Below are 25900 nucleotides of genomic sequence, written 5' to 3'. Positions count from 1 at the left end.
GTTGAAACTAATTTACCTAAGATTTTTAGGGAATCTTGTAAGAGTATTTATGTTCCAACTATATCAAGGGAAGATTTACACACGCTACCGTTCTTTGTCCCATTTTAAACAAAAACACATTCTAAACCTGTTATAATGTGGGATTCATGTCCTAAATCATTCAAATAACAAATTAATTTAAGAAAATTCATAAACTTTAGGCCTTTTTAACCGACCTTAACACAAACAAATGTAGGTTGTGTTTCCCTTCTTGGCCAATTTCCTCAAGCAAAAAGGTCTTGGGTGGTGAATTAGAGAAAAGAGAACAAGAGAGGTGTAGAATCTCGCAGGTTGGTCCTTTGGTAAAGAGAAAAAGTATCAGTTTAGTGCTCCTTTATAGAGAATGCAAACAAGAGAGGTGTAGAATCTCGCAGTCTAGTGCTCTATTAGAGAGAAAAGATAAGTGCTCGCAGCTTGATGCTCGGTTAGAGGGAGAGAGTCACTGAGATATTCAGTCCACGGTGGCAGACATTAACATTTATTGTTAGAACCTTAAAGAGGTCGGGTGCTTACAAAATGCCAGCCGTAGCAGACATTAGGATTTATTGTTAAAACCTTGAAGGGGTCGGGTGCTTACAAAATGCTTACCGCCTATAGAATTTGGACGCCTGCTAATAGACCAAGATGTTAACAACAATTTGGTCGGGTACTTTTAGCAGCACTCAAGAGATAATAAAAGTGAATTTGACCCTTAAATACCCGGTTATTTACCCGAGTGCTTACTAAAAAATAGTATCGCCCGCTCATAGCATTTCACATGGGTAGCACCACCCAAACTCTTTGTATAATTATTAATTGAGCATTAATTAATTAATTAAGGATTATTTTCCAAAGAGCCTTCAACTTTGTGACCAATGTTCCGCCTAGCTCCCGTACTTTATCAAAAATACTCAGATGGTCCCCTTTTTAATATTCTGTTATAACACCGTTAACTAGTAATCATTTCTCTCTGCTCCATCTCATAACTCTTTCTGCCACCTCATCTTCTCGCCACCTCATCGTCTTCACCAGCGAAGGTCGCCGCCCGGCGACCTTCAAACTTAGAAAAAAAAAATTCTCTCTCCTCTCTCTCTCTTAAACAGATCTAAAGATAGGAGGTATGTTCTCTGTTTGTGATGTTCTGTTCATCACGAACAGACCAAGATCTGGTCTATTCGTCACGAAGACCAAGATCTGGCATGTTCGTGTTCTGTTCGTCACGAACAAACCAAAATCTAGTCTGTTCGTGTTCTGCTCGTCACGAAGGCCAAGATCTGGTATGTTCGTCACGAACAGACCTCCTCTCCTTAGATATGTTCTAGAGAGAGAGAGGCAAGGAATAAAAATTTTTAGAGAGAAACAGGAAAAAAAAAAATTGGTTTGAAGGTCACCGGTGAAGACGATGAGGTGGCAGAGAGAGGTTATAAGATGGAGGAGAGAGAAATGATGACTAGTTAACGGCGTGCTAACGGTGACTGAAAAAAGGAACCATATGATAATATTTGATAAAATTAGGGGCTAGGCAGGAAGCTGGTCACAAAGTTAGGGGCTATTTGGGAAATAACTCATTAATTAAACAACTAATAAGATTCTGTCTTTTAAAGAGTTGGTTCATGTCCCGAGGAAAACAGGGAGCGGAAACAAAGAAAACAGGGGAGGGAAGAAAACAAAGGGAAGATGAAATGAGAGCCCAACACAATACTATCATCTCTCGTCTTGTGAACAGTAGAATATGTGCTCGTCTTTCTACTTCTTACTTGCTTTTCAGTTTACTACTAGGGTTTATAACTTTATTCCTCGTCCTTATTCTCTCCCCCCACGATTTCAACTATCTTCTATCCAAACATCATGATCAACAACAACAACAGCAACAACAACAACAGCAGCAGTTATCATCAGATCTTCACCATCGTCAATCACCACTAATCTCATCAGGTCAGTCTTCTTAATTCTTATTCTCCATTTCCTTTTTGAAATTAATTTGAATCCAATTCTTGTCGTTCCTTCGTTTAATCCATCCATTATGAATTTATGATGATTTATTTTTTTTTGTTTTTGTTTTTGGTGGTAGAGAAGTATGATGATAAACCACATGTCCACAAGGAGGAGGAGGAGGAGGCGGATGCGGAAGAAAGGGTTGCGTCGCCGCGGAATGCGGTTGCCGGAGAGAAGAGTGAGAAGATTAGAAAAGAAACAGGGGAATGTGATTTGTTCAGTGGGAAGTGGGTAAGAGACGATTTGAATCGGCCGCTTTATGAGGAATCGGAATGTCCTTACATACATCCTCAGTTAACGTGCATAGAACATGGAAGGCCTGATAGGGAATATCAGCTTTGGAAATGGCAGCCTCACTCTTGCTCTCTTCCTAGGTCCAGTATTTCTTTCTCTCTCTACCAATTTCTTATTCTTCCTTTCTTGACTTCTTGTTTAAGAGAAATTCTATTTGCCCCAATGTGGGGCGGACCTCCGCCCAAAAGCCGATGAGGCCGTCCCCAATTGGTCCGGGCGCTCCTCTCCACATGCCCGGACCAATGGTGACACCCGTATCGGATTTCGTAATGAGGTTAGGCCTCTATTTTCGGACCAAATAGCATTTCGGTTTTGATAGACTGATCGGTAAAAAAGATAATAGTTTGGACTTTGGAGGTGGTGACGACATAAATACTATAGGCAGCCCAAACTTGGCTACAACCATTGAGTTTGGGCCAATGGGGCTGATTGGCTGAACTTTATGAATATTAGTATAATAATAAGAAATATAAAAGATTAGAGGAGAAATTTTGGATCTAGAAGAGGTTTGTTGAACAAAATAAAACTTATGGAGAAGAAAAGGAGATGATTAGTAAAAAAGTTCAGAAGGGAAAGCATGTTGAGTTTCCTATGTGAGAATGGTCTCACCTCGACATCATCGAGTAGAATAATAACCATGACTAGCAATTGGTTTTGAGTTAGATGGACAGAAATCTAACATCCTTATGACTTGTAGTCAGCTCACATACATTTCTAACAAGAAATGGTGTGAGTTTTGGTGGTTGTAATTGCCGCTGCGAATGATCACATTCTTTTATACCTTCGTATTTAAGTAGCCTAATTAGAGTTAGGTATCACAAAAGCGTAATGTATATATGGATAATTTGAGTAGCGAAAAACACTCTAAACCGTTACACTTATCTTGTACATGTACACAGTTTCAATGCAACTCGGATGCTAGAGGCGCTTAGAGGGAAGAGAATGATATTTATTGGTGACTCTTTGGGTCGGGGTCAGTATGTTTCAATGGTGTGTCTCCTACACAGATTGATTCCAGAACATGCCAAATCCATGGAAGCGTCGTATGATTCTCTAACAGTCTTTAGAGCTAAAGTATGTTTATTAAAATTGCAGTAGTTTCTTAAGCATCTTCCTGATTTGAAGGATGACTAGTTCTCTAACATATTCCCTTCATGTTTATGTATGCAGGAGTATAATGCGACAATAGAGTTCTACTGGGCTCCACATCTTCTTGAATCAAACTCTGATAATGCTGTCATCCATAGAGGGAATGAAAGAATTATACGAAAAGGATCGATCAATAAGCACGGTAAATTCTGGAAAGGAGCTGATATTTTCGTCTTCAATACATATCTATGGTGGACGACTGGCTCTAAACTTAAAGTATTGTAAGATATAATAACCCTTAACTTTTGAATTTCCACGCTATGTATGTTATTTCGATATTTACGATATCTTATTCGATACAAATTCAACTTGTTCTCCTCAGGCAGAATGGGTCTTTCGTAGACGGAAAAGACATCAAACTGATGGAACCAGACGATGCATATCGAATGGCTATGAAGAGTATGGTAAGATGGTTAGAGAAGAATACAGACCCAAAGAAGAGCAAAGTCTTCTTTACAAGCATGTCACCTACCCATGGCAGGAGTGTTAATTGGGGAGGCGATAAAGATGGAAATTGTTATAATCAGACTACTCCGATCGAAGATCCTTCATACTGGGGAACTGGTTCGCAAAAAAGCATAATGAGTGTGATTAGGGAAGTATTTAGTAAATCAAAGGTACCCATAACATTTCTAAACATTACCCAATTATCAGAGTATCGCAAGGATGCACATACATCGATATACAAGAAGCAATGGAGCCCATTGACGGCCGCACAATTAGCAAATCCAGTAAGTTATGCTGATTGTACACATTGGTGTTTGCCTGGATTACATGATACATGGAATGAACTCCTCTATGCCAAGCTTTTCTATCCATAGAAGAACTGAATTTGATTAATTCAAATTAATAGACTAACAATCTTTTCTAAATTTGAAAGAAAATAGACTTCAATTTGAGTTACGTACCTCTATTTATGAAGGATTAAAACACAACCACTGGTTTTGACATTCATGACTGCTTAGTTGAATATATCTGAAATGAAGCTTCTTACATGCCATTAATTTCTGTTTGGATTTTCTACAATATGTTTGTTGATTTAGTCTTTAGGGATCGAAGAACATGGGACTATGAATTGAAGAACACGGTCAATACATGATAGATATGTCTTGAAATGATGAGTGAGTTTGTTTGAATGGGTGAGGCTAAGCTCTTGTTCGGTCTCGGTCTTTAACCCATTAATTAAGGTTAGCTTTGGTATTTAGCTATGTATATCATAGAGAAGATTCATAACAAAGCGGCATTACCCAAGTTTGTTTTTCTCAAAACAAAAAGGACAGAAAGGAAAACTATCAAAAGTAAAAGAGAAGGCCGAGACCAAAGTTCTGCAGGAACAGGAAAAAGCAATTTTTCAATTTCAGCAGGGACTAAATAAATTCAATTGCACAGGAAGTGGGGATATAAATAAAATATTTCAGGGACTTAAATTAAATTCCAATTTTGTATGCCAACTGACGTGGTGTGCCAAGTCAGCAAATCAGCTGCCCAAATAGACTTTTGGCTCCAACTACCTCATGTACAGTATTTTTTTTGTTGCAAGCATGTACACTTTTTTTTTTTTTTTTTTTGATGAAATAAGCACGTACACTTATGAAGACGATAGAATGAAACATTTTCTCCTCAAATTCGTCATGTACAGTTATCAAGAAGTATAAATTTTTCTTGCTGAATTTCCCTTGAAAATTTTGAAGTTGGTTTTACAACTTGCTTATAAAAAAGAAATTACATTTTAGTGTATGCATCTCTAAATTGTATGCCTTTAAAAACACACATAACCTTTTGGTTTTACATAACCCTATCACCTTTATGGTGTAGTGGTAGGACATCCCTCTTAAACCTATAAGATTTTAGGATCGAATTTGGGTGGAAAAAAATTTTCATCAAGACTTAGGGCTCTTTAATTATTAGTTTAACTTAAGCGGTTACTGTGCTTATCACATCTTAATGACGTAGCAGTGTCTTGTAACGACTAACATATATCGTAGTCGAATTTCTCAAAAAAATTAAAAAAAACATTAAAATTTATATTTTAAATGGGCGTGGTGGATTGTCCATAGCATTCTTACATGAGAGATAATAAGAGCGCTACTCTAGGGAAGAAGTTTAGACTAGTCATCAAGATAAAGAGTATAATCTTATAGAGAACCTTAGTTGTAAACACACATATAATGATGTAAACATATCTCACATTAAGAGCGGGTAGTGGATTGGGACTTTCACAGACATTCATAGACAAAATGTCACGTAGACCTTTCAAGACATTTCAGATGACTTCTTATAGACAACATGTCTTCATAGACATTTTCATAACATTGAGTTTGAAGACAAAATGCCTTTATAGACATTTCAAGACATTCGTTCTATAGACAAAATGTCCTGGGGACATTTCAAGATCTTGAGTCCATTGACAAAATGAGTAATGCATATTATATTTGTATTAATCAAAAATATATATTTTTCGACTTTCATAGACATCTGTTAATATTTGTGGACATTGGTGGACATTTGGTCGACATTTATTATTTTAATATTATTATTATTGCTTAATCACATGAAATAATATATTTTTCGACTTTCGTAGACATCTGTAAATATTTGTGGACATTGATGGACATTTGGTGGTCATTTATTATTTTAATATTATTATTGTTGTTTGATCACGTGATGGGCTTCAAATGTCTCTTGGTTTTGTAAAGACATTTTGGCCTCCAAATTTGTCCCAAATCCTTCATAAAATTCATCAAACAATGAAGTCTACCAAAGTCCGCGGACATTTTGTTTATAATTGAATGTCACAGACATTCGGGAATTTGTAAATGTCTAGATTTGAATGCCTCAGACGTTTCAGGACTTTCAAATGTCTGGATTTGAATGCCTCAGACATTTCAGGATTCTCAAATGTCTGGATTTGAATGCCCCATACATTTGAGAATCCTCAAATGTCTACCAATATCCCAATCCACTACCCCCCCTAAGAGTAACCCCAATTTATGGGACATGCTATTTGGTTCGAAAATAGGGGTCAACCACAAATCGAAAAGTGATGTATCCGATTCTTATTGGTCAGGTCATCTAGAGCGGGAAATATCTGAATCAGTTGGAACTGACCACATCCACTTTCAACCTGTGATCGGCTCAGAGAACCTCACGGTTTAATGCCAAACGTTGGAATACTACTAAACCCAAAATATTAGGTGTAAATTTATACTAATACAACAAATTAGTTTATATAGATACTATCCTCTTCCAGTCAATACCTATAAACAAGTTCATTTGGTCTAAGTAATATGGTAAATTTATAAATTTGTTGCTATGTGGAAGTTCAATTTAACATCTAACTTGACGCGATTGGGTTCTTAAACTTGTTGGCTTATACAAAGAATTCTAACTCATTTTTATCACCCTAAAGTCAATAAACCCCATCGTTTAATATATTTTTTTTGTTCAAAGCCCCATCGTATAATATAGTATATTCATTCGAAATATCAAAATAATTTGACTTATGACTTTTTTTTCTTTATTTTTTTTAGGGTCACTTGGTCGTGGTTGATTATTTATAAGAAAATTTACTTTTTTTTTTTGTTGAACTTATAAGAAAAATTACTTGAGAAAAAATAGAATGATAAATTTTGCCTTCATTAAATGTGAAGAGACACCTAATAAATTCAGATTTTTTTTTTGTTGAAAGCAGATAAATTCAGACGGACGTCTCATAAAAAAAATTTTCAGATGGACCAGGTATTTGATTCCTCTACTATGTCTTCTAATTTAATTTTAAATTCACTCCAACAGGGTGTTATTGTTATAGTATATATGGAGCATGTGGTCCTCGACCTCCTGGTGAACATTTTAATAAATAAAAATCATCAATCAATCTCATAAAATCTGACATAAGTAGTACACATGTAATTCAATATTACTGACTATATATTATTGAAATAATCCGCTAATTTTAATGGAAAGATGTAGATTCCTTACTTCTCTAACAAATAATGGAGTATTCTTCTACCGGCTTATCACAAATAATCAGCTGACGAATTTTAATGAAAAGATGTAGATCCCTTCTCTAATAAATAATGTAGTATTCTTCTACCTGCTTATCACAAATTGTGACAATAGATCAAATTATATTTGGGATCTAGGGTTTTTTTTTTTAATGAAAAGATGTACATCCCAAATTATATTTAATAAATGTAGTTTACCTTTTACCCCTCCTAACCTGACATTGTCGCATCCGACCCTAATTTTTTCTCACGTGACTTTCTTTTCTTTTTGAAGAGTTAGGTGCTGTTTGTTTTTTCATTTTTTCAGATTTCAGATGTTTGTTTTTTATTTAGTAAAATCTGAAATTTTGTCTGAATGAGTTAGAGGTCTGAATTGACTGAATAAAAGCCCATTATTTTCAGACTTTAAAAGAAGTCTGAAAGGTAAACCTAATGTCTGAATTATGTTTAATGACATTTTTAACCCTGTGATTTAAAAAAAATCCACTTTCAAGAATTTCACCACCACCACCACCGGCCAAAACCACCACCACCGGCCAAACCACCACCACCACCACCAGCAAAACCACCACCACCGCTAAAACCACCACCGCCGGCTAAAACCACCACCACCACCGGCAAAAACCACCACCACCATCGGCTAAAACCACAACCAGCAAAACCACCACCACCACCATCACCATCAAAACCACCACACCACCACCACCACCAAAATCAAAACAACCATCTAATTCGTTTACCAAGACCCCTATCACAGCCAGACAACACCAAAAGCAAAGCAAAGCAAACCAAAAGCAAGGCAAACCAAAAGCAAAGCAAACCAAAAGCAAACACAAACAAAATCAAAACAGGCTACACCACCGCCACCACCAAAGACCAGACAACACCTCCATCACAGCCAGCCAAACCACCACCACCGACCACCACAAACACCCACAACCACCACCAAAGACCAGCCCAAAGACCAGCGAAATAGGAGTTTCGTTTACCAAGACCTAGTGAGGGTCTTCGATGAGAAAGAGAGACTGAGGGGAGACGAAGTGGAGAAATATCTACTCTCTCTCTCTCTCTCTCTCTCTCAAAATCAAAACTGCTGAGAGAAAAAAAAAACCCTAAGTTTTTAGGGTTATTTTTTGTTAGGGTTTTTTATACTCTTTCTGTTTTACCAAGATTTTGGGACAAACAAAGAATTCTTTTTGTTTGTAAGGGATATAAAAGTAAAAAAATTATTCAGACCTAACAATTCAGATTTGAAAAACAAACATGTAATTCGTATTCAGATTCATTCATTTTCAGATTCAGCAATTTCAGATTCAGACACAAATGAAAAAACAAACAGCACCTTACTTTTTAGATTGAGGCCTAATTTTCATTTTTTTCTTCTTCCATTTAAAATTGTCTGGAGAGCATAGGTTTTCAAAACATTTACCTTTTTATTCGACTGGCGTGTGTTACTCTCGAGTGGGCACCCTAATTTTTGGCAAGTTGAGTAGACATAAATAAAACAGTCCAAGACAGAAGTCGACGACTCAAATTCCGACAAGGTAGACTCCAACTACTCGTATTTACACAATAAAAGAAAGCAAGCATCACGTATGTGTCACCTTTTACATACCCAGTCCCTCGGTCATCAACATTGCTAAAGCATTAGAGCCCGAAAATTTGGATAAGCCAGTGATATGAACTTACTACAATGGTTCATAAAGGAAATGGCGATGCAGCAAATGGCTCGACATATCTGAAGATTTGGTACAAGAAACAATTACAATTGGCCCCTCAGTTCCACCTAATAACCTTGAGTTCATCGTTACGACGAGGATAAAAAAATCATACATACCACCCGATTAACACGATATGGTAATTTGTCTTTCAGTACAAGAAAAATGAAGCACTTCATATAATTTCATGAACTCCAGATAATCACGGCAACATCAGAAGTATCACTAAAACACACTTAAAAAACTTCAATAAATTGTTTTTGGAGAGTTCCTTCTAATTCCCTAAACAAGTTAAATGTTATATCGTGCTCTCTGATAATAGCCTGAATAAAGAAGTTCGAAGGCTATCGATCGTATTCAGAAGAGTCTCGAAAATAATAATTTACACTTAAAGTAGAGCAGAAATGGTGGCATAATATGACTCAAAATGTAAATCAGATTATCAGATGTACCTTGATCACTTATCTAGCTCTCTTTTTAAAGATCTAACAGGTACGATACTGGCCGAATCATCAGTATTGCCACTTAGTACATCATTCCCCTGATCCTGTTGTTCATAAATTTCAAATAGTTAGCAGATAAAAGGACGGTTTTTCGAACCATAAAACATATCTACTACATAATTGTGTCGATTTTGCAGAAAGAATCAATCAGGACACTTCGTACCTGATTATTTGATGATTGACCATATGTTCGGTTAGGTCTAGCATTGAGATCAATCATTTTGTTGTCCATCTTGCCATTCTCAATGTTGTTAGAATTCAGAATGGGGACAGGAGAGGCCCTGTGATTTTGCCCATTTTCTCTCATTGTCTGTTTAGATGTCTGGTTTGGTTCCCTCGCATTATCACCTGGATTCGGAGGTGTCGTCAAATCCTCAAAATGGCCAGGTTTATCACCTGGAAACTAGAGAAAAAACACGAAGAGAGTGAATCTGAGAACTGCCTTTTGTGAAGAAAACAATATAGATTCAGAAACGCATAGCAAAACTGAAATCAAAAACCTTAACCCTCTGTCTGAACAAGAGATATCTTCCGTGGGTTCTTTTTCCTCCAACATGTACCATCATATCACATTGCAAGCATAGCGAACTTCCATCAACCTCACAGTAAAAGAAAGCTAGAGAGGTTTTGGAAAAGGAAAAGAAACTTAACTCCCTTCTTTAAAAACGAAGATAAGAAACACTACTATACATACCCACACACAAGAAAGTTCTATACCTGGTGCACTTTCGCATATATCACAGCGAGCAACATCACTGGGGTCAGCTAGTCCAACCCGTACATGTCGATTAGCAAGCTTGTTACACATGTGAACCTGCAAAATCCATTTTTCCGATAAGTTGAAGTTGAAGAGGTCATGTAACAACAGAAGAGTTTGAACTTGAGAAAAGAACATTCGAAGAACTACGTTTCAAATGAGTTCTGCTATTTGCATGAACTAAGTATAGAACTGAATTTCTGCTACTATCATCCAATATTCCAGTTTTTATCCTCATTTTGACAGTTGGTTCAGTACTTGGTTTTTTAAGTCATTGAGAAATATTAAAAAAGCACGCTCACTAGCTAAGTATCTCTACGAATTATATTAGTGTGCTATGTGCCCTTATATTCAAGATCTCGGATTTTATACGATGAAGAGATCCGATTGACCCTACATTAAGTAGTCCTCATAGAGCTAATAGTAGAGGATGCCAATTGTTCTCCGTTCTTCACCTATTTAAATTATAACTAAAGAGACTAGAACAATCTCTCGTTCTTTAGTTCCTTTATACTAGTTAGATTACTTAAAATGTCATTAGTCTCGTTCATTAATTCTTTTTTTTTGGTTCGTTTAAAATCACCACACTGTCCTCCAAGAACAACACATCATGAATCCTCAACATTGATTCAACTATTCAAGCAAAAGAAAACTCAATTTAGTATTGAAATACTATCATTTTAGGATAAATACTCGACTAAATGTACATTAACTTTGCGGACATCTGACTCAAACCCATTGGCGAATGCCCTAAACATTATCATATTTCCTTGACGGAAAAACTTTCCGCTGTCTATGTGAGGTTACACTGACACACTTCTTCACTACCTCAGACGTGGCATTCAGCGTGCCTTTTGTTGGATACCTTAGATATCGTGTTACCATTCATGGACAATTGGACATACAACATGAGGGCTAGCTCTTTACGGACATCCCACTCAAAATCAATGGGTGATGGTAGATGACACATGCCCTAGTTGTATATTTTTCGTATAATGTTTGTTCACGAGACCTCCCTTTTGCTCATGCCCTAGTTTTATATTCTACTGTAAATTTGTTCATACACATACATGACCTAGATTTAGGTTATTAGATCAAAAGGAATAAAATTGCAGAATTTAGCACCATGACTTGGGAAAAACTATAGTGAATAAGAAGATTTGAACCTAAAATTTGATGAATTGAGATGAGAAAGTAAAGAAAAAATGAAAGAAGATTGACCTACCTTATGATCGCAGGATTGACAGAGAGCAGCTTCATCAGCGGCACAGAAGAGGATAGCAGCAGCGCTCTCACAGACATCACAAAGTGTTCGCATAATTTATTAATTAATCTTTCTTTCTTTACTCATCAATCTCATCGTTTCTCCTTCTTCCTATTCCACATCATTTCCAAATCTTAAAAGTCTTCTTCAATTAAACCAAAAACGAACTACAAGTATCACAACTTCTAGAGAGAGAGAGAGAGAGAAAGAGAGGAAAGTAACAATTGAGATATAAAGGGGGTTTTTATAGATTGAAGAAAAGGAAAGAGAAGTAATGAGAAAAAGAAAAGGATTGGATTTGATTCTTTGATTTTTATTTAGTTCTTCTTGTGTCGTCGAATCACTGTTTGTTGTTAATAGTGGTAGTGGTTTGGGTGATTTTGATTTTTCTAGAGAGAGAGAGAGCCTTTAACAAAAAAAAAAGAGAGAGAGAGAGAGAGAGAGGACCCACACAGTAAGTAAGTAGGTTTCGAGAACTTTCAACAAAAAAAAAAAAAAAAAAAAAAGTAGGTTTCGAGAAGGTCAGATAGTCAGCCAGAAACAACACAAATTGAGGAAGGAAATGCGAGGCTGTGACGAGTGTGACCTACTTTTCTCTCACTAAAAATTAGTACTAGTATTATTTGCCTTCTTCTTCTCACATCTTCTGAGAATTATGAACCACAAATTTACAAAAGAAAATAGTGGTTTTGGTGGGTTGACAAGTGCTTGCAATTTATTCACATCCACAAATTTAGTCTAGTCAAAAATTTAAAAGGAAAAGAAGAAGCAACAAAGAACTACCTGACAAATGAAGCAGGCTTACTCATTCTTTTGATTTGGAGGTATCAAACCTAACTAATTTTTTTTTTTCCTTTTCAAGATTGAAGATCTCTTTCCATTTAAATTTTGATTTTAGATTTCATGATAATGTTATTTATAAATATAAAAAAATATTGCTCCTCACTTGCGTTTCTAAATATGGGTTGTAACACTGCTCTTTAATACGGCCTCTAAAACTTCGAGTTCGTTTGTCAGACTTAACAACCACTATTTTATTTACTCTTCATTTCAGCAAGTTTTCCTCTTCATCCTCTTCATTTCAGTAAGTTTTTCAAATATTTGTCGACCTTTAGAAAAAAATTATTGTTCCAGACAAGAACTAAATAAGGTTATTTGTTTAACTTGCCTTAGATCAAAATCGACACCTAAAAAAAGAATCTGATTATTTTTGGCCATCTACACAGAGAAATGTGTGGGTAACATGAACAGGCTAAATAGCTTAACCTGCAATGGTTAGTTGGCCAAACAGGCTAATGCATAACTTCGTAAGTATAACGCGCTCGTTGAGTGAGATCCTCACGAGACGATCAACTTTTTTATTAACACTGACTGATAGCACAATGAAGAAGTCCATATTGAGCCAACATGGGTCAGAGATAAATGAAAATTAAATGTTTAAACATCATTTAAGCACGAAAAATGAATTTTGTCGCAGACATTATGCAAATGAAATAAAAGGTAACATCCTTTTGCTCAAAGAGTAGTATATCAAGGGTCCAGGCTCAATTATTCACTTATTCTAACTTCAGTTCTGGCAAAGCATTCCTACAAAGGAAATTAAACTGATAACAAATGCAGATTAATATCTGATTTAAACAACACCTTTGATTTATCTGTTCAACATTTTGAAATGTCTTTCAGTCGTTATCTTCCCGGCCATAGTTGTAGACTATCTCAATCTGCATCGAGCATAAATGTTTCAGAGAACTTGATCGAGCACAGAAATTATGAATGAATGAAGGAGGAAAACACTAAAGTCAAAACTGAAGAAACATGCCATATCAGATCTTGTGTAGTTTTGTAAGTGGAAATAGAACTAATGTAAATAATCAGATTTATGAGCTATACTTCATTTTCTAAGGTATAAATTGCTTAAACTTACCCCAGTAGGTGGTGTTGGATTTCGGGTAAACTTGGAACCACCAGGAGCCCAAGGAACTGCACCAAGAAATTAAGAAAACAAATAAAAAATATCAATCTTAAAGATAAAAAAAAGTGTATTGACTGTTTCTTTTGGTGGCAATTAGCATCTGCAAGTTTAGGATGTCCAAGAATGGAGTGTTAAAAAAATTTCCTCGAGCTCAGACTCCTTACAAATTTTTACACTCAAAAGATTATTCATGTGACTGACCCTAGTTCCCCCCTCTCCAATCTTAGATCATCATTGCTTATCAGTTTCTAAAATAAATTTTGAGATAGAGGCAAGGAAAAACAAGATTAGCACAACAAGGATTATAAAGCAAAAGTTTACGTCATAAAAAAGAAGAATTAAAAGCAAGACCACAAAGACAGTTTGAGCAAAACAAACTAAAATTTATCATCTTTGTGACAGGAACATGCAAATAGAACTCGAGAATAGGTTAAATGTACAAGAATACATGTGGTAATACTTGTTAAAAAAAAAGAACATGTTGGTAATTATGTGAAGATATTCATTTCACCATGAAACTTACCAATGTAAGGATCAGGGTGTCGAAACTTGTTGTAATGTGCTTCACCATCTGCGATCATTCTATCAATTGTGTCGAGATCTTCCTGAAAAAAAATAGACATCCTAAAAAATAAGAAAGATATTGAAGTTCAACAATCCTCATTGACTGATTCCCTCAAACCAAAGATAAATAGATAATTACATACTTCAACTTGGCTAGAAAAAATTATATATCGGTGGTTCACTATTGTTGTGATTCAACTTGGCTAGAGAAAAGTATATATCAGTGGAAATGAAGGCTATCAAACACAAGGTAGTGGATAAAAATAAAACATCCAGGACACCCACTGAAAGCAGTTACCGAACTTATTGTTGTGATTCAATTTTATCTACCCTTTGGTAAATTGATTGTGTGCCTGAAAGTGTGATTTTCATTAGAAGTGTCATTAGAAGCAAGCAAGAGCAGAAGAGCCCGATCTTTTTAACTGTCTACTCAACTCATTATATACCCATAGCTTGAGGCTAGAACCATAACTAAATTAGCGCTTTGATGTACGAACTTGGGGACTTAGGTTCAACTTGGAAAAGCTCACTTGAATATTTCTCCGGCTATAAGTGGACCTTGCAAAAATGAGACCTACGCAATTTATGCACACGATTTTTTTATGTACTTATAATTGTCGATGGGAAACACAATCGGCCATTGATATGACCAAGTGAACCCTATTTAATTAGTCCTCAGGCACAAAATGTGCACTAGCAATTTCATGTACTGGTTTTGTTCATAGCTAGGAATCCGTAATGACAACTACGTAATGAGTAAGGGCTCCCCGTTGGCTGGATACTCAGCTCTTTTGTCTTGCCAAAGGATTCTTTTCATTTTGCTTTTTTAGCCCTTCGTGATCCCCATTTGGATCAAGAGTATATTATCTTTTTCAAAATATTCTCTCGCCCATCTCAAAAAGAAAGTGTCGATAGGGAATCCAATCCCAATTCGCTTAATGTATCTTTTGTTCTCATTTCATTAACATAAATTAGACTCCTAAATTATGTAAAAGTATCATTCACTTGACCATAAACTAAACCTAATTATCATAACATAATCCAACATCATTGAGAGTTAGATGATATCCTATATGCCTAATTACAATCACAATATTCCTCATTAACATGACAAATAAATCAAAGGTATTTGATAACATACCACATTTTTATTGGCCTCAAACCTGTCTCTCAGCTCCGATGCCTAAATCAATAACACGAATTAAAATTATTAAATCAAATCAGAGTTAGTGCTATTGAAAAAGCATTCAATTAAGAATTGTTTGTATACAAAATTCTAAGAATTCAGAAAATAAATGGAAAACGAAACCCTAAAATTATAACCAACAAAGAGAAGCAAAAAAAATATGGTCAATTGGGTGATTTGGGAAGTGAAATTAACTAACATCTTGATAGAAGAGATGGCGATGAACAGCCCAGTTCAGACAATCTTTAAGGGCTCTTCTATAAAGAACCCTAACTCGCTCCTTCTGAGCTGCTCTTCTCGCTATGTATGAAAAGCTCATTCTTCCCTCTTTCTCTTCCTCACTTTCTCTCTCTATTTCCTAAAGCATCTCCTTCGTCGTCCCTGCATCTGAAACTCCCTCTACTATATCGTAAGTGTCCTACGCGGATGCTAGACGGAAAATTACCGTCTACTAGACTACCACCTAGGGGTGGGAATTGGTCAAGATGGTGGCCCGCGGGCAACAATCCTCCATCCGGTCTTGGTCTAATGCCAAAATTATGTGATCATTACTATTTACTAAGAGTGAGCAACGGTCGGTTTTTTTCGATTTTATATTGAACTGAAGTCGAACCAATAAGCGGTAGTTTGACTAAGAAGTTGAGCCGATTATTCGGCCGACCTACACGATTCAACTTGGTTTGGTTTGGCTCTGTTGATTGGTTTAACTAAGCACAAGTTTCGATTTCGAATAAATAAAATTCTAAACTTATTACTAAGGTTTAGTATTTCTTACTCTCTACTTCTATATATAATAATTTAGTATGATAAACACTTTAGGGTTCAGTCTGTTCGGCTTGGGCGGTTTTTAGAAACCCAAGCCGAATCCAAACCAAACCGAACCAAGTCGAACAGTGATCTATTCGGGCCAAAGATTGATCGTTCTGGTTCAGCTTTTGCTCGCCCTATTCATTAGGGTAGTCGGCCTGGTCAAGGTAGTTCTGTCTAACTTCAAAATAACAATGTCCACTACCGACCAGTACCCCACTACCCAATTATGACCACCAAGTAGCCTAGGTGTAAGAAAACTTTGGACTATAAACTTAACAAGAATTTTAACTTTATAAATATAAAATAAGATCTAAACTACCAAGGTGGGGAGAAGAGCCAACAACAGGTAGTCGTAGTATATAATGATTTATTGAACTTGGATATCGACCCATTTCTTGAAAGATTTAAAATTCGACAATGATCATATTTATCACATTGCCTTTGATGTATATTGTTGGGCAAAAAATGGTACGAGATGAAGTTGAAGTTTTGTGTGGTTGGTGTGCAGAATAAATGAGAGGAACGATGGGGTGTTAATGGGAGGGAGTTTGGGTTGGGTGTGGTTCCAAAACGCACACGATGACGCAAATAAAAAGGTTTATCCTTCTCAAAAATTATCACTCCATGAAAGTAAAGCATATTAGTAGTACACATCATTACTTCATTAGTCTTCTCTTGTACTTGGGAGCTTCTTCAAGAATGGAAGTCTATAGAGCTGTTATTACTAGCACTACTTCCATTGCTTGGTCTAACTCCATTTCTTCACCATCTCTCCTCCACTCCATCACTCAACCCACCTCTGTCAGTTCTTCTCTCTCTCTCTCTCTAAATTCTCTCACTAATATCTCCTTCTGATGTTTGGTTGTTTATATATATATATATTTCATATTTGTGTAGCAGATTTCCTTCAGCAAGAGATCATCAATTAGGATTGTTTCTCTTGTCAATAACACCTCTAATGGCACTAATAATCTACCTCAGAAGGTAATCAGCTTCTCTCTCTTGCTCTCTATATCTGAAATAGATGAGAATTTTGAGCTTTTGTTATAAATGTTTGATGTATTATTGTTGGTTAGCAGGAAAATCAAATGATTGTATCAATAACTGGAGCTACAGGTTTTATTGGTAAAAGATTGGTTCAAAGGCTTCATCAAGGTATACCCCTACCAACCTATTTGTTTCCCCCCACTTTTTAATCACCCAACATTACATTACAAATTCAGAACATTAAACTAATTCATTTGTGGTTGTTATGTGAACTCATTTTGTTAATTATTGTTTTTTTTTTTTGTTAAGGAATTTTGTTAATTATTGTGTTCGCAAAAAAAAAAATTATTTGGGTATATAATTTCGCACCCCTTAAGTGAAAATCTCCCTGCATACTTGTGTGTTTCAAGAGAAGATGCTATATGGGTATGTATGTATGTGTTAAAGCAATTGCTCACAGTTGATGTCAATGTCCTCGAGTACTTCTCATATGTCAAATATCCCATTGTCGCCAAACAAGTTCAATTTATCTTTTTCTTGATAACCCAGTTTTTCGTTCTTGCTTACCTGGGCCGGTCGTCGTGAAGTTATTGGCAACCAGAGAGCCTACAATGACTAAATGGGGACTTGGACTCGGGGCTGTGGGGTTTTGACTGTTTGTCGAGTAACACAGAAGCTATAGTTATTATGGTTTATGTTAGAACATAGGAAGTACTTGTTAGGACTTCACTCGTTTGAAGTTCACATCCTTTCGCCATCTGATAAGTTAGCACTTCCGCATAGTCAACAATGAAAAAGATTATTGTCTTACAGTTTTGTTTTGAAATGATGCAGATAATCATCGGGTTCGTGTCTTGACAAGATCTAGATCAAAAGCTCAGTTAGTTTTTCCTGGTAAGAAGGTAATGAACACTCTCATAATTTCTGTCGAACACAAAATCCTCATTAGTATTGCATACTACAGCTTGAGATATCCAAGATTCTTTACACCCATTTTTAGCATGGAAGTGCCAAGAATTTCAGTTGATTCTGGTTTGTTTAACCCTATGTTATATTTTTGTAGTTAGGGACTTCCCTGGGATTGTTATTGCGGAGGAATCGGAGTGGAAGGACTGCATCCAAGGTTCAAATGCAGTTGTGAATTTAGCTGGAACTCCTGTAAGCACACGATGGTCTAATGAGGTTAGCTATATGACATTGCGACTTTATAATTCGGCGAGTAGCTATTACCAGAAGAGCTCTTAAATAGTACTTAATGTTTAAATGTGTAAACCCTTTCAAATGAAATGATAACTTACAAAGAACATACGACAAAATTAAAGGGAGTATATTTATGTTCTTCATTTTGCAGATAAAGAAAGAGATTATGCAAAGTAGGATTAATGTCACTTCAAAGGTTTGTTAATTCTTTCTAGGATATATCAACCACAAGCATTAGTTCTTTATCTTTCTTGTTTATTTACTGATTGTTACTATTGATTTATGAAGGTTGTAGATCTCATAAACAACTCACAAGATGATGTTCGGCCAAAAGTGTTGATCAGCGCAACAGCCATTGGCTATTACGGTTTGTAGCAAAAACTAGATGGTATCCTTCATTCTTGGTTACGTAGTTGAATCAAATGGTTTACTATGTAATCGGCTTCTTGATGAGCGAAGTCCCTCAGAAAATGTTGCTGGTACTCAATAACTTTGAAGACCTCTAATAGGTCTCGTTTTCTTTTGTTTCCTTTGGAGTACTTTTAGGTAGTAGTGAAACTCAAGTATTTGATGAGCGAAGTCCCTCAGGGAACGACTACTTGGCTGAGGTAAGAAACATAACACTACTACGAGTCATATTTTTTTTACTTCCCGATATGATTTACCACCTTTTACCGTCTTAAGATGATTCCTCACATTAAAGTCTATATTTGACTACGACATTTTCTCAGGTTTGTAGACAATGGGAAGGAAGGGCTCTCAAAGTTAATAAAGATGTTAGAGTAGCTCTTATCCGTATCGGTGTTGTTCTTGGAAAAGACGGTGGTGCTTTAGGTAAGTAACTCTATCACCCACACTCCCTTTTCCTATCTCTGCTGTGAAACTTCTGCTAATTCTCGATCTCTATTGATGCCGGTAATTTCTTGCGATTTTTTCTTCTCATTCCTCTTGCTCTTTTAGTTCAGTTGCTCCGTAAGTGTATCTTGCAATAATTCAAGTTGTTTGCTATTCATTCCTATCTAATTTCTACTCAATGCAGCCAAAATGATTCCGCTTTTTATGATGTTTGCCGGTGGACCAATCGGCACTGGGAAACAGTGGTATGTAATCGATGTTTTATCACTACATTTTCTGCACTTCTCGATTGATAATTCCAATAGTGCTGAAATAGCTTCCGTTTTGAAACTCCCCTAATGTTATAATTTTTTTTTTTTTTTAGGTTTTCTTGGATTCATTTGGATGACATAGTGAACCTTATCTATGAAGCTCTGTCAAACCCATCTTATGAAGGTAAATCTATCCTTTTATATCATTATGTTTAAGTTTCCGCTTAGAAACACCCATCGAGTTAGTGGTATTTTCGTTTGAGAATGTAACCGATGTTATCAGTTACTCTTCTCCCTTGCATATCTTGTGCAAGTTTTTCACCCATTGGTTCCTGATGGTTAGTTTTATTTAACTTTCAGGAGTCATCAATGGAACAGCACCGAACCCAGTTCGGCTGACAGAGATGTGTGATCAGTTAGGGAACATCTTGGGGCGGCCGTCCTGGCTACCTGTACCAGATTTTGCTCTCAAAGCAGTTCTTGGCGAAGGTGCTTCTGTTGTAAGTCTTTCAACATTTTCCGCTTCTCTCTATCTCTCCCTCTCTATCTATCTTTCATTTGAGAAAATGTCGGCAGGTTTTGGAGGGGCAAAGGGTGATACCCGCGAGAGCGAAAGAATTGGGCTTCTCATTTAAGTACCCGTATGTGAAAGATGCACTAAAAGCTGTTGTTTCTTCGGATAAGTGAAGTATGTATACGAATTCTTTATTCTTTTTCTGTAAAATATGAACTTTAACAGACTCGTGGCAGAGCTTTTCTTTTGCATTCCGCTTGTGTTATCGAAGTGTGAAAGTGAGAATTATTTTGGAGGATTCTGTGATTTCTATGTAAGAATATCAACTTTTGCTTCAGTTACAGTCAGAGAACAGGTTCCACCCTAAATATTTTCAAATTATGATGAGCTGACTCAAAAATTTTGAAATGATTTTCTGAAGTCAGACAGATTTGTCGTATTGCTATTGACATGTAGAATGGGACTATCTTTGTTCTCATCTGATTAATCAGTTCGGCAAAAGATTCCCCATTACTAAAAAAAATGTGAGCCACCTGTTCTCCTCATTGCAGTTAAGGCAACAACTTCGGGCATGGGCAGCTCCCATAGTGTGACGGGCGATGTGTGCAAGGGTGCGTATGGCGAGTCTTTTTAGTGTCAGGACTCCATGTTGCACCTGTGGCCTATCAGAACTGTTGCAGTAATCTATACTGGTATAACAGTGCATAGAGCAATCCTTTCCCTTAGTCTTTTAGGTTTAAATTCACTTTCAAATCTGAACTTTGAGGGGGGGAAAACATCACGACCAGAATTTCAAATCGACATATCTAAAACTGAAAATGAAACCTAAAATACGATCGAAGTCTGAGTAACCTTCAAATGACACACCAATGACTCCAAACTGATTCCATAAACATTCAGTATCAAAGTTTTGCTCTTTAGAAACTCCATGGGTAATGTGAAAATCAAATTGAAAGAAACCCAAGAAATAAAGTAATCTTCACCTCAGATTGTTTATAATACAACATAGAGTAGAATCACTTATAACATAATCCAGTTATAATTTATGATCCAACTGAAAGAGAGGTGAAGATAAAGCTTAATAGGCAGCAACTGCTGAGATAAGTGAGTATCAAGTATCAACCCCTCAAAGAGTATTTCTTCCCTGAAAATGCTTGAAACTTGGGTTCTTCTTTCTTTTCAGGCTGCTCTTGTTTTGTATCTTTTGCAGGAACCTGCACGAAACAAAACGAAAATCAAATTTAAGTTTTTCATTTACATATCTACATTATTTTTCTCAAAAAAAAAAAAACAATTACGGGCATGCAACATCCATCAGAGACGATCCGGATTAGACATCCCAGACGACGAACCTAGGTTTACAACAAATCCTACTTCGTAATTAGACCCCAGAATGAGGTTTCTTGAGGTTCTTCCCTCCATATAGTAACAAAGCTTTGATTCTACATTGAAACTCCATATTCCAAAATAACTTACCTGCCTAAGAGTCACTTACTTTCAGCAGAGTAATAAAAGTGTACCTTTGGTGTTTCTTTGGGAGTTGGTTTTGCATTTGAGCCGAAGACTAGCTTTCCTTGAGGTTGACGAGAAGAGGTATTATTTTGTGAAGCTGCAGTAGTTTGCCCACCTACATTACTTGATGATGGTCGCTTTTCCTTAGTCCCACTGGAAGTGATTGGAGTAGGATCGTGCTTCGAAGGCTTCCCATCCAAACGCCTTCCTGTACCAGTAAATGGGTTGAACTTTGGCTCTTCCTCAACTGGAGCCTCTTCAACTGCACGAATAATGCAAAAGCTATTAGCCAGACGGCCCAGACCAAAATGAATTATAAAGATTATCATAGAACAAGCATAAGATCGAGGAGAGAATAGCTAGAAGGATAATCAAATAGTTACCCTCAGCCAATGCCTTGCTTGAAGGAATAGATTGAGTGGGTCTTTCAGGCTCTTTATAATCAAGGGGAGGTGCAAAGTCAACTTCACAATCTGTTTCGATGATACTTATGGCAGATGAAGGTTTCGACTCTACTATGTCTATATAATATTTCTTGTTGTTATATGCTACCATGATACTATCTCCAGTTGTTAAGCAGGAGAAGTTCCTCAATGTCGTCTCCAAACTGTGAAGAGTAAGAGAAATAGTTAAGTGACTTCTCTAACCATTCAATGCAATAATGTTAGCAGCAGTTGCATCACAGAAGTACATGGAATCATCAAACGGGTAGATTTTCAATATAATTTAGCAAATAGTCCCAATGAGACATAAATAAAAGGTGAAAAGTAAAACTGAAAAATAAATAAATAAATAGTCTCAAATTACTACTACTCGGACAGTGAATCTTGATTTTCCATTTCCAGAGAACTACTTCTCCAAGTCCTTGAATGAGAAGCCTGCATGTACCCACTCTGTAATTGTATACTGACGATGTCCATGGGGCAAATATTCACATTCAAGGTCCCATCTTGAAGTTCTTGATGTCATGTGAAATAAGAAAGAAAATAAAGCAAACCTCTTGAACAACCTAGTAGGAGCTCATAACCCACGGGTTTTATTTTTCTTGTTTAGACCGCACTCCCATAACATAATACACCAGATATCACCCACAATGTAAATACTTCCAGTGTTGTTACGGAATTAAATACTAACGAATTTGCTCAATTCCAAAATGATTAAGAAGATAAGGAGATCTACGGAATCGAAGCCCTTTAGCCACCAATTCTTTTTGAACAATACCACTCGAGTTGTACACACGCAATAAGAATACTTACATGGCTTTTGGGTTGGATATATCTAAGAAGTCCTTTGTGTGTGGCTGGAGTTTCACATACGTTCCCTTCGGAAGAGTCACATTTTTCACGCGCACAGTGTCCCCTTCTCGTAAGAGCATGTTTTCCATCATCTAGAAGGAGCAAATTTGGAAGAATATGAGACAAAGTCAGATAGGCAGAAAATTCATAACTTCTCTTTGAACTACAGAAATTTGAGGCAAAACACTACATGAACACAATAATAGACTTACCCAGTATGGCATGTAGATCATGCCTTCTTCAGCAATAAACTCCAATACACCACAATGAGAAACCCGCTCGGTAGCGGCATTGTGAAGCTCAAACAACATCGGGTAATCAATATGAAGAGAAGCTGTGTAATGAAAACTTAGTAAGGAAAATCCGAGTCGGAGATAGTTAAGATCGATTGAGCTCTAAGTAACAAACTTAACAAGAGACCATATGTTACAGCATTATGAACAATAAAGAGATAACCATACTAAAAAAAAAAGAAAGAAACTTTACCTAGTCGGTCAAGCGCTGAGGGAGGCATTATAACTGCAAATAGCATAAAGTACAAATAAAAAGTCAAGAGGAATTCACAAGGCATTACTAAAAAGTGTAATCGACTGTGCCAGAAAAATATCATAAAATAAATTGATCAATGTAGAGATGGAGAATTGACATACTTTTATCACCACTTTCCAACTGAGGCTGTAGAATGAAAGAAATAAAATATTAAAAACACGTATAGAAAAACGAAATAGAACAAGAAGTCGATAAGAATAATAGATTCTAGTATCTATCTCAATAAGGCTGAAAACAGATAAAATTTTGTAACTCAATTATGTAGTATTAAAATAGTCGATATAAAAGGCAATATGAGATATCTTATCAATAAAAGATTTCAACCTTGTCAATAAAGGATGCAGGATAACAACGGTAAGTCTGCTCGAACGATGTCCCATGATATCCATACCCTTCGAAATACTGCAATCAACAAAAACCAACAACATGAGATATATTTTGTTCCGTGTGACATCACTCATCCCATATTTCCATGCTTCTTATATACAATATTAAATATATCTAGAATGTCTCAAGATACAGTAAACTCTAAAATTGGAAAAACTTCATTAAATCACATAATATAATTTTTTTTGAAACTCAAATCACATAATATAATGTGGGTAGAAGAGTTCATCTATAAAGAATATATTGAACTTAGTAACTTTTTCAATCTTGCAATTGTGTAAAGTATTGGAATAGAGCTCAGCTAGAACAGTTCTAGTATTGAACATAATAGAAGCAGAAAATTACCATTGTAGCTGCTTTGAATTCGAGAGTACTTTATCGGCTTTCAAGACGGTTCCTGAAAGTAGAATTATCTTCATAAATCAAATAAAAACTAAAGAAGAAAAAACATGATAAATTTTGAGAACTAACAATTAACAATGATTAAGTTCATAGTTTTTTTTTTTTTTTTGAATTGTTCAGCGTGCATCGAACCCTTGACCTCAAAGTGGAAGATTATACCTCTTACCACTCCAACCAAGGGTTCTTGGCATTAAGTTCATAGTTACTATACAAAAATTCCACTGCCAAGTAACGATCTAACCTTACTCATCAAACAAGATAACCAAACCCTAGAAACGAAATTCAGAACCAATCATTAATTCTACCAGATTTAGGGAAACTATATGAAGGATAACAAAATCCAAATCGTTTATAAATACTAAAGAGAAAAGCCCCAATTCAGATCATATTCAAACAAAATAGTGTATAATTCTTGCTCAACTAAATCGAGATTATAAGGTAAAAAAAAGTTGAAGAAATTCTTACCCTGAGAAGTGAGGATGGAAGAGTTTGATCAACAAGACAATTTTGGGATTTAAATAGGATGAAAGATTCGGGAGAGCTGAATGATGCCGATACGATAGATGGTAGGAGAAAACCCGAAAGGGTTTAATTTCAATTTTGCCCCCTATTTGTGACCAACTAAAAATTTAGATCCCGTATTTGTCTCGAATTCCAATTTAGCCTTCCAACACCGTTTATCCCGTTAGTCAAACATAACCACTTATTTTTCTTTAGTTTTTGATATGTATACATCTCTATATACTGAGAGAGATAGAGACTGAAAGAGATAGATGAATATGGTGAAGGATATGGTGGTTGTATGAGGGAGGAAAGAGGAAGAAAGAAATTGAATTTATTTTTGTTTCTGAAGTTGAATGTCACTGCCAGAAGGTATGCATCAACAACTTTTTCCTACGAGATGAAAGAGTGAACGGAGATAAACTTTTTGAACTGAAGGGTAAGAATACAAAGAAAACATTGACTGTTAAATTTGATAAAGGGGTCATGTCTTAGGGCCCAAATTAGAATGATATACACCCCTCTTAAGCCCATGAGGTTGTGGGATCGAGTCTCGGTGGAAGCAGTTTGTCAACAAGATTTATCGCATGTAATTTAGACTATAAATAAAGTAAATAATGTAATAATTTGTCGGGTTTTAGGTTTCTTTCATGTTGTTGGACTTTAGGCATGTTTCATTCATAGTTTAAATTAGGCGGTTATCGTGTTTATCACATCTTCATGATGTATCAATGTCTTGTAATGACTAACGAAGATTGTAGCTTAATTCTCAAAAAAAAAAGAAATAAATAAATTAGAATGATGTACAAATATGGGGCCAAAATTTCTAAATGCTCACGAATGGGAGCCAACTTGGAATAACTCAGTTCCAAAGGGTATACAGGTAATATTTGCTTGGGAAGTTATAATGGCACTTCCTAGAATTATAAGTGTACGGACCAAGTCTTCCATATACCTCAAAATTTCAAATCCCAATAAGTGAGGAGGGTTTTGAAACCCCTCTGAGGTGCGGAAAAGGGGTTTCAAAACCTTAAGGCCATGTGTGACGGACCGGAATTTAGGAATCGTGTTATAATCGTGTTCCATAACACGATTCCTAGAATCAGATTATTCAGTTTGATCTTTGGTTTGTTTGGGAATAGAAATTCGATTCCTGATAGACTCCTAAATTGGTGTTTGGTTCGATTAAAAATCAGAATGTAATTTCTTGTAA

The 25900-nt window shown here is 36.1% G+C and overlaps 5 protein-coding genes across 6 annotated transcripts; 2 read left to right on the top strand and 3 right to left on the bottom strand.

Annotated features, from left to right (window-relative positions):
* The first annotated feature begins 1610 nt into the window (after positions 1-1610).
* LOC147545174 (protein trichome birefringence-like 33) lies at positions 1611-4456 on the top strand. The gene is made up of 5 exons (XM_086634868.1): positions 1611-1953; positions 2090-2387; positions 3207-3381; positions 3478-3677; positions 3779-4456. The coding sequence occupies exons 1-5, from the start codon at positions 1632-1634 to the stop codon at positions 4275-4277; spliced, it is 1494 nt and encodes a 497-aa protein (XP_086490994.1). The 5' UTR covers positions 1611-1631; the 3' UTR covers positions 4278-4456.
* A 4871-nt stretch (positions 4457-9327) lies between these two features.
* LOC147545173 (B-box zinc finger protein 19-like) lies at positions 9328-12168 on the bottom strand. Its single transcript, XM_086633082.1, has 5 exons — positions 11664-12168; positions 10399-10495; positions 10182-10297; positions 9845-10084; positions 9328-9725 (listed from the first exon to the last, which is right to left on the bottom strand). Exons 1-5 carry the CDS (start codon positions 11754-11756, stop codon positions 9636-9638), a joined length of 636 nt encoding a protein of 211 aa, XP_086489208.1. The 5' UTR covers positions 11757-12168; the 3' UTR covers positions 9328-9635.
* A 957-nt stretch (positions 12169-13125) lies between these two features.
* LOC147545172 (NADH dehydrogenase [ubiquinone] 1 beta subcomplex subunit 9-like) lies at positions 13126-15946 on the bottom strand. Its single transcript, XM_086633083.1, has 5 exons — positions 15624-15946; positions 15380-15421; positions 14198-14279; positions 13627-13682; positions 13126-13423 (listed from the first exon to the last, which is right to left on the bottom strand). Exons 1-5 carry the CDS (start codon positions 15741-15743, stop codon positions 13382-13384), a joined length of 342 nt encoding a protein of 113 aa, XP_086489209.1. The 5' UTR covers positions 15744-15946; the 3' UTR covers positions 13126-13381.
* Positions 15947-16555: 609 nt separating this feature from the next.
* Positions 16556-20409, top strand: SULA (NAD(P)-binding Rossmann-fold superfamily protein). 2 transcript variants are annotated; one of them, XM_086633893.1, is made up of 13 exons: positions 16556-17035; positions 17135-17218; positions 17314-17389; positions 18056-18115; positions 18285-18403; positions 18573-18617; positions 18710-18788; positions 18968-19029; positions 19153-19255; positions 19461-19521; positions 19641-19711; positions 19888-20027; positions 20104-20409. In XM_086633893.1, exons 1-13 carry the CDS (start codon positions 16814-16816, stop codon positions 20212-20214), a joined length of 1233 nt encoding a protein of 410 aa, XP_086490019.1. In that variant the 5' UTR covers positions 16556-16813; the 3' UTR covers positions 20215-20409. The 2 variants fall into 2 exon arrangements, with proteins under 2 accessions (XP_086490019.1, XP_086490018.1); XM_086633892.1 differs by having other exon boundaries at positions 16781-17035; positions 17132-17218.
* A 502-nt stretch (positions 20410-20911) lies between these two features.
* LOC147545170 (ubiquitin fusion degradation protein 1 B-like) lies at positions 20912-24871 on the bottom strand. The gene is made up of 10 exons (XM_086633894.1): positions 24652-24871; positions 24130-24181; positions 23722-23799; positions 23499-23523; positions 23335-23367; positions 23061-23182; positions 22810-22940; positions 21937-22160; positions 21562-21815; positions 20912-21255 (listed from the first exon to the last, which is right to left on the bottom strand). Exons 2-10 carry the CDS (start codon positions 24130-24132, stop codon positions 21160-21162), a joined length of 966 nt encoding a protein of 321 aa, XP_086490020.1. The 5' UTR covers positions 24133-24181; positions 24652-24871; the 3' UTR covers positions 20912-21159.
* Positions 24872-25900: the final 1029 nt, after the last annotated feature.

Source organism: Eschscholzia californica, unplaced genomic scaffold (genome assembly GCF_041429995.1).
Source record: "Eschscholzia californica isolate CP2 unplaced genomic scaffold, dmEscCali1.0.p SCAF_4, whole genome shotgun sequence".
Taxonomy (NCBI): Eukaryota; Viridiplantae; Streptophyta; class Magnoliopsida; order Ranunculales; family Papaveraceae; genus Eschscholzia; species Eschscholzia californica.
This window is presented reverse-complemented; position numbering and strand designations above follow the sequence as displayed.

Bases quoted from the DNA above. Each gene is read 5' to 3' on its own strand.
- SULA (XM_086633892.1), top strand. From the start codon at position 16,814: ATGACGCAAATAAAAAGGTTTATCCTTCTCAAAAATTATCACTCCATG. The intron at 18,404-18,572 runs GTTAGCTATATG...TTCATTTTGCAG, and splicing joins GCACACGATGGTCTAATGAG to ATAAAGAAAGAGATTATGCA. The intron at 19,030-19,152 runs GTAAGAAACATA...ACATTTTCTCAG, and splicing joins GGAACGACTACTTGGCTGAG to GTTTGTAGACAATGGGAAGG.
- LOC147545170 (XM_086633894.1), bottom strand. The intron at 23,524-23,721 runs GTTGAAATCTTT...TTCATTCTACAG, and splicing joins CTGCATCCTTTATTGACAAG to CCTCAGTTGGAAAGTGGTGA. The intron at 23,183-23,334 runs GTAAAGTTTCTT...TTCATTACACAG, and splicing joins CTCAGCGCTTGACCGACTAG to CTTCTCTTCATATTGATTAC.
- LOC147545172 (XM_086633083.1), bottom strand. From the start codon at position 15,743: ATGAGCTTTTCATACATAGCGAGAAGAGCAGCTCAGAAGGAGCGAGTT. The intron at 15,422-15,623 runs GTTAGTTAATTT...TTATTGATTTAG, and splicing joins GCCATCTCTTCTATCAAGAT to GCATCGGAGCTGAGAGACAG. The intron at 14,280-15,379 runs GTATGTTATCAA...ATTTTTTTTCAG, and splicing joins TTGAGGCCAATAAAAATGTG to GAAGATCTCGACACAATTGA.
- LOC147545174 (XM_086634868.1), top strand. From the start codon at position 1,632: ATGTCCCGAGGAAAACAGGGAGCGGAAACAAAGAAAACAGGGGAGGGA. The intron at 2,388-3,206 runs GTCCAGTATTTC...ACATGTACACAG, and splicing joins CACTCTTGCTCTCTTCCTAG to TTTCAATGCAACTCGGATGC. The intron at 3,678-3,778 runs GTAAGATATAAT...TGTTCTCCTCAG, and splicing joins GGCTCTAAACTTAAAGTATT to GCAGAATGGGTCTTTCGTAG.
- LOC147545173 (XM_086633082.1), bottom strand. From the start codon at position 11,756: ATGCGAACACTTTGTGATGTCTGTGAGAGCGCTGCTGCTATCCTCTTC. The intron at 10,496-11,663 runs GTAGGTCAATCT...TGGATTTTGCAG, and splicing joins GTCAATCCTGCGATCATAAG to GTTCACATGTGTAACAAGCT. The intron at 9,726-9,844 runs GTACGAAGTGTC...TATGAACAACAG, and splicing joins GTCAATCATCAAATAATCAG to GATCAGGGGAATGATGTACT.